The following is a 13779-nucleotide window of genomic DNA, read 5'->3' on the forward strand; positions in this document are numbered from 1 at the left end:
AGCTTAAACTACAGATTCCTTTCAGATCTTTTTAATCTATTGAAAATCTCACCGTTTGCAACTCAAATTTGATGGCACAGAATTAACAATAGTGATGTTTTATGCTTTGATCCAATGAGTGGAAGGCATTTCATGACCAAATGTCCTAACAGTTGTTTTGATATAGCTCACTATTTTTCTTTTTTTCAGCCAATCGTATACCTTTCTAGCTAGAGCTATAGATATGGAGATACAGATACGCACATAGTCTTAGAGAATAAAACTGAGGGGAACCATGTGCAATGTCAAATAATACTACTCAACTGTCTGCAGAATAATTAGAATTAAATAAATAGTGACTGCAAAAAGTTTTTTTTTAATTCCTCACATTGATAAATGTGCAGGTGGGAGGGACAAAGGCTTTTGTGTGTAGTTCTGAATTGGAAAAGAACTAGACTAAAATGTCTTCTTCTGCACAAATGAAAGTGCCTGACCTTTGTTTGAGTAAGAGATTATTAATATTCTCTCTAATATCTGGTCCACTAATCTTTCCAGCAAGCATTATTAGTATGCCATTATTAGTATGACAAGTGATACCAAATCTGTCTTAGTGCTTGTAGTGGCCTTTAGCACTGTAGGAAAGAACATGAGGCTTATCAAGTAAAGCTCAGGAAACCTCCAACTGTATGCATTCAGGTCATAAACAATAGGAGGAAGTGCAGCCATTGTGGTTTGTTTCATGCCAGATCAATGCCATTTTTCAGCTGAGATAGCAACATAATTTAGGTTTTTGGGAGGATACTAGGATTTCTTCATGTAGGCATATTTCATATTTTATATTGGATTGCATCTGAATGATCAAATACCAGTTCCCTGCAGAAAATGTGAAGCTGGGTACACCTGTTCTCTCTTGGTAAGGCTGCTGTTCGTTCATATAGTGTTTCTTCCATCTGAAGAACAGCAGCAAGGTAAAATGGCATTGAAGAGAATCAGTTCTCATTTCAGCCTGGTCTAGCACAGAGTTGGAATTCATTTAAACTGATCTCCCATCCTGAGAGGGACTCTGACTCCTTGAACTGTTGGGACTCAGCCCTGGCACTGTGGTATAATTCTAATTGTGGTCGAATGTTCAATTAACGGATGACTCGTTCGGCCCCTAAATTCCTCAATTCTTTTTCTCTAGCATTTCTTCACAGTCACATTATTAGACTAAGACTAGATCCGAGTTTATTCATATGGGAAACTCGAGGTTTAAGGTTTTTTTAAAGACAAGAAGGAAGTGAAGTTCTGCCTTGGAGGCTAGTTTGGACAAGAGCTTTCTTAGGAGCCATATACTTAGTGCCAAGAAGATCTGAAAGTTTCCTACCCTGGTCTGCACCTGAATAACCTATATTAATTTAACTTTATAGATTCCTGTGCTCAGAAAATAGCTCAGTGTCATTTGGTGAATATTGGAGGCTGTTTAACTTCAGTCTTTATAAGCAGATTGTCGACATGACCATGAATAACTGCACTTTTGTTTCCCAGGCTTCACATATTTCTACAAAGGAAAGGAGTATTGGAAATTCAATAACCAGATGCTCAGGGTGGAACCTGGATATCCCAGATCCATCCTCAAGGATTTTATGGGTTGTGATGGACCAACAGACCGGGACAAAGACCGACACAGCCCTCAAGATGACGTGGACATTGTCATCAAACTGGACAACACAGCCAGCACTGTGAAAGCCATAGCCATTGTCATTCCCTGCATCCTGGCCTTGTGCCTCCTTGTCTTGGTTTACACTGTGTTCCAGTTCAAGAGGAAAGGAACACCCCGTCACATACTGTACTGCAAACGCTCTATGCAAGAGTGGGTGTGATGTAGGGGGTTTTTTGTCTCCCAGGAGTTTGTGGTAACTTGAGATTCAACATAAGAGCTGTTGTGTGGTTTCCTAGCTAGGAGCAGGAATCTGTCAGCCTGAATCAGAGCTGATCTTTAAAACCCAGGGGGTTGCCTGTCCTGCACATGAGTGGGGATTCACTCTACTGGGAAGCTTCCATGATAGACAGTATCTGCCGTTTCTTCAGTCCTTTGTCTTTCTTTGTCATTCGGTTCCAGGCCTTTCCTCTGCACGCTCAATACCCAATAAACTATCAGGATTAACGAACGAAGAGGAAAAAAGAAAAGAAAAACCCAATGTTTCTACTGTTTTTCCCCTAAAGCCTGTTCCCCTTTGAAAATAATTTTGCTGAAAGTAAACGTTTTGTTTTGTTTTTAATTAAAAACAACACAACAACCCACATTGAACTTTCAGGAAAGTGTGAAGACCCAAACAGCTTTGTCTCCAAAGAGGATTGCTTTCTGTCTGCAATGGATATAGTTGTATACTCCTACACACGATCTTTGTCAAGTGGGAGACCAGGATGACATGCAGGACTTCAGACTGTTCGGACAGCCATTTTCCAACAAACAAGGGGCCAAAATATCTGCAATATAGTAACAGCCTTAATGATACATTCATTTTGTGTTTTATACAGCTGTTCTGAGCTACGTCCTCAATGTTTTAACACATTTATATTCATTACTATATTTCAAACGGAACCTTTTTATTGTTTCTTTCTTTTGTTGATTTTCCTGCATCAATTTTTTTCCCAAGCTGTACCAGGCCAACTGCCCCAGGCCTTTCATAGGTCTGTCAGGAACACTCATTCCAAAGCATAGCGAAAAAAGCATGTTTCTGAAGTGGATTGCAATGAACTAAAGTGACAGTCATGTTATAGAGAAAATTGACACTAGCATTACATTGGTGTAACCCTTTGAGAACTATAGGATTAGCTTTTAGAGTCTGAAGGATGCTAATCTTGGTTGCCATGGAAGTATAGAACTGCAGAAGCGGTATGTGGAAATACAGGTTAATGAAATTCAGGTTTTTAAAACAGATATCCTGTAAGTGTAAGTAAGGGCTTTTAATTACTTGCATTATTGATAAAAAGCATTTATAACAAATGAACAGAAACAAAAATATATTTGCCAGCTACTTTCTGGTTCAATAAATACTTATTTTAATAACTTGTAGCACTCACATAGGATTTTTTGAACTGGCTATAGTTTTACTGCTTAGCCTTTTATCTTAGACATATTGAATTTCTGTTTTAAACTATGTTGCATGATAATTCAATTTGCCTTGGAACATGAATACATGAAGATAGTGTTACAGTTTGAAAGGAAAGTTAAAATGATGACTCTGATGTTGCATGAATATCGGGTGAATTACCTATTGCATGTTTAACATAGTTCTCAAAGGGTTAGTCAGATCTCTGGCATTTAGCTGTACATTAAATCACTGACAGAGCCAAGGGACCACCAAAGCATTTTGTCATTGTGTGTAATTTGTGCTAACAGCAGTATTGTCATCTTCATGTGACCTGCAGAGCAGGTTTGTATCAATATTTTTTTCCTAGAGAAAAGTCAGTAACTGACAGACCTCTTTATTGATTTTAGGAGCTGCTTCTTGCAGTGATAGGCTTTACAGTCATTGGGCTGTGAACTTATTAGAGATGGTCAGAATGAATGCACCCCATGAGTCAAGACACCTGGCTTTGTATGAAAGCCAGGATTTGAGGGGAGTCGCTTTTGAAATAATGAACAGCTTGCCTTGAATTCGATTATTGATCTGTTGACTGTCATTACCAAGTTAAACATTGTCTTCTGTGAAAAGCTTCACTGTCTGAATTTCCTTAAATTGCACTGTCCTATGTCTTCGCTCTTTGACCTTTAACTTGCAAACTGGCACAAACTGAAGATAATCTGGTGTTGCTAATCAGTTTGGATTAGTTTTTGTTTTTAAATGGCCTGATATTCATTATCCAAGATTACAGAAAAGCATTGAAGTGTTTTCTTAGGAAAGAAGTGACAGCAACAAAAAATTTTATGGTAGATCTGTAGATGGGCATTTTGCTATGTATACATGCACACTCTAAAAATGAACTACAGTAGAAGTGAATTTTTATTTAACTTGAATACAATTTTCAATATAAAATTAGTAATTTCTACAAATAACTAGTTATTGGTGACAAAGTTATGAGAAAAGTACTTAAATACTTGAAACAGCCAGCATTGGCTTTTACATAAAACAAGATTTTTATACTAGATTCAACAGATTTCTTACTGATTTCCTAATATACATTACTGGATCATTTTTTAGAGAGTGTAGGTATATATATACATATAAATATATTATGATGATTATTATGATTATTTTGGTAATGGATAGTTTGACTGCCTTGAATTTATATTTGTATTGAGCCTAGCATGAAAAATTAGTATGCTTTTATGTTCAATTACATGATTTGATTTTGATTTGAAGACTTATTTTATGATCACGTGTGGCATGCTATAAAGCATCGCAAACTGTTATTTCTTAGAACACAAACAGAAATATATATATGTACGGCTAACAAAAAAGAACAGTTAGAAAAAAAGGTATAGTTTTACAGCAAATATGCAATGCAGATGGCATTTTGGAGATGTTTTGTAGAGGTACTGTATGGTAGAAGTGCACCAGTATCAGCCCATAGCATTTCTTCAGTAGATTCATTTCAGCTGTTGCTGAAAATGTAAAGAGTGAATTCACAACTACAGAGCATAGGATAATATTTACTACACATCAGCTCATTTAGGGAATTCAAAATACTATGCCTGCCTGTCATTTTTTTTTTAATCCACAGGGTGACTTTTGTTGTCCACAAACAACTGTAAATTATGTTCTGCAACAGATAGAACAAAAGGACTCATGTTTTTGTTCTGATTTTGTCCCTTGGATAGTTGGTGGAAACCACTGACAAAATTATTTAACCTGCAGTTGATTTTCCTCTGCAACAAGAGAACCAGACAATTTGATATTATCCTTAAAACAGAACAGCATCTCATCGGTTTTCTTACTCACTTAACTATTTCACTTCATTTTCAAAGTCTCTCTCATGGCAGCTTTGACTTTTTGTGCAACTATTTCCCTGAGAATAATGAAGTGCTCAGCATGTTGACTGTTGTTCATTGATAAGGTAACAAAAAATGTTTGTATTTGGAGAATTTAACTTACAGTAATTACGCTGGAAGGTAAGTGTGATAATCTAGTGCTTGATATATGGTACATCATAGATACATGAATGCATAATAACTTGATTCTTAATCTATTTTCTTTTAGGTAAAAGTACACATATATTATATACAAAGAGAGGAAGAATAAAAAGAGTGTTGTATGGCATGTTCATGCCGTGCAGGTTAAGTTTGTGTCAGCATTTCTATGATTATACATTTCTATTTTCAATAGGTTATAACACAGCCATTAACATTTGCTTCAGGCTGAAAGATCTAGGAGCAGTTTATGTTCAGTCTAATTTCAAAAATGTATATTTGGTTGCTTTTAAATTATAGGAGTTCAAAATAAATGAGGTATTTTCCCAGGTTTAGTTTTGAACTCATATAAATCAAAAACACCTTATGATTTAAGAAAATGAAATTTGATAAACAGTTATTCCTCAGTAGAGTCTAATAATTGTTGGTGTCAACAAAGAATAGAATAAAACAGATGAACTATGTTTTGAACGTTTGGTTTCTGCTCATGTGCAGTAACTTTTTTCCTACTGTTTTTAATAATCCCATATTAGTATTGTCACAATCTACACTGTGAATATATACAATACTAAATATGGATTTCATCAGTCTCTTAAAATCTGGCAAGCTGATTATACAGATTTAGTGTAAGTCAAGAATAACAAAAAGCTATTTCCTATAGACAGAAAAACATTTAAATTAAATTTTATCAGAAAATAAATTTAACAGAATATGTATTTGTATATTTACTTGATAGGTTGAAATGGAGAGACTCAGATGGCTCCAGATGAGCCCTGTCAAATCCCCTGAATAAATGTAATACACATATTTTAACATCCTGTAAACGATTTTTCTTTTTCTTTTCTTTTTTTGGGAGTTGAGTTGGGGAGTAGGTTAAAAAAAAGATTAAGATTGTGAAACACTGATGAAAGCCAGGAAATTTCAAAATGGAGGACCAAACTTCTCTTGTCCCACAGCAGTATGTGTGTGGATCCCTTCCACCACCCGCCCATCCCAGAACCCCTGACATTATAATACTGTGGGTTAAGAATAGAGTGTAAGACTTAACTCGGAATTCCTTGGCTTTTGTTGGCTTATGATGCAGTCCTGATGTTAGTTAAATGCAGCTTTTGGTACTTAGTTAAATATATGGAATCAAATTCTGGCTTGTTGGTAGGAAAAAGTGCATAGAGCAGAAAAATAGGTGTGCCTATAAACAGTGGAACGTTACACTCTCATTCTAGCTTTTCACATTTGTATTATTGGTGGGGGCATGGCTTGAAAAGACACATCAAATAGTGAAGATTAAACAGAGCATGTTCCATTAATTATGTATGAAAGCAAGTAGGGACCCAAACTACCACACATATAGTAGCACAAGTTGGAACCATGCAAAGAGGAACAGACTGAAGCACAAGGAAACAGCTTCCAGGATTCTTGTTTTGTTGTGGGTCCTATCTCCCATTCAAAGTCAGGCTCGACCCATCTGCTAGTTTGGCAGTGGCTCTAGAGGTGGAGGAAGCTATGCACAGCCAGAACCGCCTCAGTCATACAGGCAGTAGGAGAGGGGAAGGAGACAAGGCTGGGATCAGTATCTGCCTTTTATCTGTGCTTGTGGCCCTGTCTGCCTTTTGGCTGCTGTGCTTCCAGCCCCTTGAATGAATGATTGCAGCACCACAGTCACCGTAGAATGGCACCTTCATCAGTGGAAGGTGCAAATGACCACCTGTCTAGTTGGGTGTTGAACTGTGCTGTAAAGCAAATAGTCCCTCTGTGTGTACTAAAGAACTGATAGAGCACAGATAGTGTAGTGATAAAAGCATGACTGACACCTCACTGTTGTAACACTCAACACTATTCGTTCATAGCACGCTGATTGTGGGGCCAAAATAGTGGTTATGTTATTTTGAGGTGAGGCTGATTACATGGAGCCATGTCAGGGGCAAAAACACAGCCAAAGTACCTCATACATACATAAAAGTAACAACCTCCGTATGCCCATGAAAGTCATCACAGTATCCCTCAAAGTTCTCATGACAAAATACCGTGGCAGTACATGATCATGCTCCTATTTCTCTAATCCACTCTTGTGCTTTGCCTACCAGCTGGCACAAAGAAACTGAGCTCATATAACAGTCATAATCAGCTTATCACCATCATAGACTGCAATGGCTGACCCCATGCAACAGCTGACCCTGGGGCCATCTAGTATCATACAATGTAGATTCCATATGGCACAATGTTATTTTATAGATGAATATGTAGAAGGAATAGCTCACTAATAAATAGGGTTCCAGATGTTTGAGTAACATTAATACATGATCATTGCAAGTAGATGTTGTTCCAAAGTATTGATTAACACTATGCTAACCAAGGATACATGATATAAAATTCTTGTTTTCCTAACGTAGATAAGCTGTAGCATATCAGCCACCAATTGTCTTCATTTCATCAATGTTTATGTGTGCATTCACAGATGCTATGCATACTATATATCTCATCCCATAGTATATGACATATACAGTGTGTAGACGTGGTTGTAGACACCACTGTACACTGCTGTAATGTGTAGACAGTCAAGGGAATGCTACAGAATAATGAAACCTGTGCAAGTGAAAGCTGCAGAAACACGGATGACATCCTAAAGAAAAAGCTATCCACAGTTCTCTATGTATGCACTATAGTGTGAATTGCCATCACAGCAAAAACCCATACATGATAAGTGTTACACAGTGTAGCCATTATTGATGATATACATCAGCCTTGCAGTCAGGCAGCATGAACTCATAAACCTATGCAGAATGACAGCATTCACAAACTATTATCATGGTGAGTGATCCATATTCACTGTGAAGCCCTGATTAGTCAACAATGACCCTAAACCCATTGAACCAGATGTCCCCATCAAACCACATACCACCTCCTTCATAATTGCTGCCCCATTCAGTCACCTGCAGTGGCGCATGGTCGCACACCAGCCAGTCTCTGTTTTTTCCCATATTCAGGGACAAACCTGAATTCACAATCTTAGTCACCTAGTCACCTCTCGCTGTTACAATAGTGCACAGTGATCAGTTGCCATATTTCATCATGTGATACAAGTGCAGACATAGTGATCGTGCTGAATCCATGACATGCCTCAAATGGTATGTTCATCAACATCCTTCTTCACATGTAGTTTACACAATACAGTTGTCAGTTATGGTTCCCTTTTGTTTCAACATGATGCCAAGGTCAGATAGTCACATAACAATTCTATACACAACTGGTCATTCACCCTCACCAGTATAAACCCACATTTATCAGTGACTTGGGTGAAGCACTTCATCTTTCACTCAGCAGGCAAAGCATAATGTATCCCTGCAAATTAGTACCATTCCCATAATGGTTAAGCACTTGCAAGCATTGGGGTGTGAAGTCATATAATAACAATTTTCTGCTTGTATTATCATTCCAGTGTGCTCACATAATGCAGCTCTTGTCCTGATGAGGCGCATTTGCCTATACTCCCATAAACCACGAGTTAGTATCCATGTGATGAACTGACAGTCACCCTAAAAACATACGTGCATGTCAAGCTAATTACTGTGCTATATGAACAAATTATGAATCCACTACTGCCATTACTATGCTCAGGTATGAGCTGTGGTAGAATAGTCAGCAATATAAAGTGATTGCTGATAGTGCTCTGAGTTTTCCAGTGTGTACCATTACATGAGATTTGGGCATATCCCAGCAAGCAGTATTATAGGACCGCATATCCTGACTAATAACTAGACAATCCCAAATCTATGCATGTGGTGAATCTGAATGCAAACGGTTATGCCCAGCATATGTGCTCTTCTTGGATACTGGCATAAGAACAGTGGATGCTCTTCTCGATTACATATTGGCACCACCAATAGATTTGATTCCCTTTTTGTCAGCTGTCTGGAGGTATACGTGGATAAATGCTTTCAGAGGAAGAATCTCTCGACGAGATACATTCAGTAGGCATTGCCAACAGCTGGTAGTGCTGCTGTGTTGCCATGATCATCTGCCGTTTTAACTGATCTTGTCAAACTCTGATATTCACTGCTACGTATGATACAGATTCTGGTTTTTATCAACATACCTGCCAGCTAACTACTGTATGCAGGTAAACAATGGCTACCAAATTATGACATGGCCATGTGCCAAAAGCTAGATGATACCCCTAGTATAACTCTACATGGCCATGTCCTGTCAGAGTTCATTGCTTGTCAATATCCATGGTGATCTGAAATATCAGACGGATATGAAGTTATACCCATGCAACCATCATCCTCATGTTGAGCATGCATGTTTAGTTAGGAAAGGAATCCAGTACTCAACAAGCCTGTAATGGTGTTAATTAGTTATACATCATTTACATTCATTCTTCATCTTTTCCTCTATATAATACATTTGATAAAACATCTTCTATTAACTAAGTGTCTATCACCCATTTACTACCATCTTTAGTGCATAGTTTTAGTGCCATGAGGCTATCTCCTCTCAATTCACCATTTACACATCTGAGTCGTAATGTAACTCAGTATTTCTGTTTTACTGTGTAAGGATGAAAACCATCGCATTGGATTATATCTGTGTCCGTGGTCCTTCACATTGCACAAGATATATGGGCTCTCACCTTCTTTGTATATGTTGGCTTTGCCAGAGGCATTCCTTGGCTCACAGTGAGGACAAATGCTGTTACCCAGCATCACCCACTTACATCTCTCATAAAGGAAATAATTAAAATTATTCATGAGGAGTTCCTTCCACCACTGCCAGTAACCACAGTTGAGTCAACCTCCTGATTAAAGGTTACTGAGAGATATAACAGTATATGCATAGGCACCTGACCACTGTTCATCTCTAGGAGGAGATACCAATAACAAACGAGAACAGGTCAGTCTCTATACCCACACCTGAAAGCAGTTTCACTGGAATAGAGGAGACCTAGGATTCTAGGTGCAGCCAGAATTGCCTTCAACCAGTCTCAGTAACCTTACTCCAAAAAGAATAGGCTAGAGAAAATGTGATAGATAATCAGTGTCAAAGGTTTCTTGTGCAAGGGCCTAGTGATGGCTTGTCTTAGTGACACTGGAACCCTGCCCTCTCAATCAGTAAAACCAACTGAAAACCTACTGGAGATAACATAGCTTTCATCTTTCCTCATAGATATGGTAAAACCACTCTGAATCCAATCCAATTTGTCACAGTGAAAAGTACTCAACTCTGTTTTCAGATGATGGCATCCTAGATTCACTTGCGTTTTCTGCCATGTGAAGAGCTCCACTGGATAAGACTTCTCAGATGTTATGATGGAAGAGAAGAAACACTTTTTTGCGTCCATGACAGCCACAGCGTATGATATGTTTCGGTGATAGGTAGAAGCATGGCTACAATTACTGGATGAATTGCTTGTTTCTCCATGTATGCTGATGCACGCCTCTGATCCATCATTTCTCTTCATTGTGAGTTTCCTACTGAAAAGGGTGGTGCCTACTGCTCTCCACTTTAGCTAGACTAGCAAGCAGTAACAAGTGAACTATGCGGACTGGGAGCAGGTGTTAAAATGTTGTCCATGTCTCATTGGTCACTCTGACACAGACACCCAGAGTTGCAATCAGTCACAAGGAAATCCACCCCTTTTGTGTCTATTGCTGATGTGATGGTGGCTACTATTATTTAAGTCATTCCACGTGCATACTTGAGGCATTTTGTGCACACCTTTCACTAAAATGACGTTAGACAACATCAACATCTTTTACACATCTAATTTTAGTATTTCAATCTTTCTTATCCACAGGGTTGATTTGCTGCATCCATATATTCACATGGACAGTCAAGTTTCCGGGGATTCAGGCATGATTTTTTAAAGTCTCCCTCAACCATTGCCCATTGCTTCTTTCCTAAACTGTGGATAAAAATGTTTGCATAGCCTGCAGTAAGCATCACAAACTGCTTGCTCAGGTTATCATGTCTGGTTTTGTACATCTTTTGTGAATGGTGTTACAGCGGTAGTGTATTATCTTGGTGTCAGCCCATGTGCATTGTCCACACGTGTTCATGCTGTGATGGCTGAGCTGTCCAGGAGGCTGTATTTCAACAGTGCTAGCATTGTTCTGCACATACGCCCATCATTTCTATCATGCTACCAATACTTGGCAGCTGCAAACGTTGTGATTTAACGTTTTCTCCTTCTAATGTTATTTTTCTTCTTGAGAGTAGGTAATCTACAGTTATACTATTGAGTTGTTGGGGTATTTTATTTCCGACACCTCAGTTCATTCACACATATCCACCAGCCTTGTATCATAATTTATTGAGCCAACATTATTAAATAGTGGGACCCTTTCCTAAGCATTGTGTTACTATCTTGTTTCCAATCTCCACTAACTCATACCTATTCATAGCACATTTATGCACAGGTCTCTGTAACATATGCTACCATGCACAGGGTTTAAAACCCTGGAAGTGTAAATTATGGCTTTCAGGGAGAGTCACGTGTTTGGACATTGTAGGTCTGTTGTGTGAGAGAGATGTGCTTGTTCACACAGAAGTCATTGCCGAGTGGTGCGAGGGGGATGTCTGCTCCTTGCCAGGTCTGTGGTTAGTGCTGTCAGTTGCTAAAGCATCTGATTCTGGGGCTGTTTTCCCTAGTATGTTGGCAAGCATACACTGATCAGGGTCCATTGTATCTGATGCGTCACACAGATCTTGTTTCAACTGTTCTTTCTCCTGAATGCCATGCATCCTGCTTACTCTCCGTGCTTTGTGCCCTAGTAGCTGCAATAACTCAACTGCTGCTTCGGTTCGAGTGATTCTATGTTGGTTCTGATCTCAGTAGCCTTTTCAGGTTTCCATCTAAATACCACTTCTTCCTGCCATTAGCTGTTCTCTATACTTGCTGTAGAAACTGATTTGGTCCCAATATGTGATGAAGTGCATATTACAACTTAGTGGCCCTTTCCACATTGCTGTGTGCTCGCTTTACTCCACCTTTGAGATAGAATACGATGTATGAATGGGATTTTCATGTGCATTCATGGCATTTGGTGCAATACTTAGGCTTAGACTATGGTAGATGGGTTTTTAGGCGTGACATAATCCACATTTGGACAAACCAAAACTCTTTTCAAGCTTTGCACCCTGAACCACATACTGCAACTGGTCATGTGACTTTAGATAGCCCTACAAATAAGCCAGAATATAGGTGTAACGATCTCAGTGTGTGCTGCGCATTTTCCCACCTTATTCTGGTTTTGCTGCATAGCCCCACATGCATCTCATGCCAGAGTTTTGCTCATTATGTTCTGTATTGGCAACAAAATAACTGGAGCATTTTTACTTGCTTTCTCTAACTAACTTTCTTTTCATGATTGTTATTTTATTTTATTCTGTTGCTCACACAGCATTCTATACCGTAATCTTTTTATAACGGACATATGTTATTCTTTCAGGTAGCGTCTACTGACAAACACAGAGTTTGTGTGCAAATGCAAGGCTGACTCAATGGTGCTAAAGTGTATTATGTCTGTCAGATATAATCAGGCAAAATTTTGTGGTGCTTAGACTGATTTTTTCATTGATTTTATTGATCAATACATTGGACAGTGTTTTATTATACACAAGTTGTTCTTTATTAGTAAATCAAGGCCTCATTGTGCATTGTTAAATAAAATGGGTGAATTACTCTATGTAACAGCTCACCAAGCTATTATCTCTTTAACTCCTTGTAACATTGCATCATTAAAGGTCAAGGGGTCATGATATTAATCTCATTGCTGTAGACCATTAACATAACTGAACATTTTCAACAAAGTACTTATGTTTACAACACTATAACCCTTTGACTGCTGCGGCAACCTTTAACCACAAAAAAAGTCACATGCTAGAATCATTATGGTTCTTGCCATGGCAATCAAAGAGTTAAGGGCTGTGCAGTGATTTGTTTTATATTTATTAATTTATATTTATTTTTGTTTTCATTTGAGGAGGGGGGGTTTGGGGTGGGGCAGTTCTTGTCTGCTGTAAGTGTCTTAACCAAGGGAAGGGTTAAAATGGCTTTTTATACTATTGCATCTTATGTACTTACCATTGTTTCATTGTGTTGTAATTAAAAAAAAATCTGTCAATAAATAAGAGAACAGGAAAAAAGAAGTTTCGTAAAGGCATTGTGGTTTTACTCAGTGTGTATAATTATTGCCATTTTCTAAGCTCCTCTTGTGTCAGGAGATATTGAGCCTTCCCCAATTCATACAGCAGAAAGATCTCAGTATTGCACCGGATGAGATGTGTGTGCATTCAAAAACATTCACTGTGGAAAGCAGGAACATATCAAAAACAAATTAGAAATAACATGAAGGTGCTTTGGTGCTTTGCAGCATGACAATGCCTGACAATCATAGACAGAGCTTTCTTGGGGGCTGGTCCAAGACTCTAAAGCAAACTGCCTCCAGAGCTCTGAACTATCTCAGACCTTTGCATTTGCTAGTATATAAACATAAGCATCATAACAAGAAATCCAACTATGACTTTCCACCTGCAGAGAGGGGAAGAGAGAGAGAGAAGGAAGAACCATATGTGACAGCTGCTAGGCCTGTCGCTCAGTACACGACTGGAAGGAACAAAAATGCTGCAGTTAAGGATCCAGCATAAGAATTAGACTAGACTAGGCTAGAAGAGAGAGGAAAGCT

The 13779-nt window shown here is 38.5% G+C and overlaps 1 protein-coding gene across 3 annotated transcripts in view; it reads left to right on the plus strand.

Moving 5' to 3' along the window:
* The window catches only part of MMP16 (matrix metallopeptidase 16), a 251058-nt gene extending 237829 nt beyond the window's left edge, over nt 1-13229 (plus strand). For all 3 annotated transcript variants that reach the window (XM_073330638.2, XM_073330639.2, XM_073330640.2), the window contains one exon: nt 1507-13229. In XM_073330638.2, coding sequence (XP_073186739.1) covers nt 1507-1841 — 335 coding nt within the window. In that variant the 3' untranslated portion in view covers nt 1842-13229. The remainder of the gene's footprint in view (nt 1-1506) is intronic.
* Nucleotides 13230-13779: the final 550 nt, after the last annotated feature.

This window comes from Lepidochelys kempii, chromosome 2 (assembly GCF_965140285.1).
Source record: "Lepidochelys kempii isolate rLepKem1 chromosome 2, rLepKem1.hap1, whole genome shotgun sequence".
Lineage (NCBI taxonomy): Eukaryota > Metazoa > Chordata > Testudines > Cheloniidae > Lepidochelys > Lepidochelys kempii.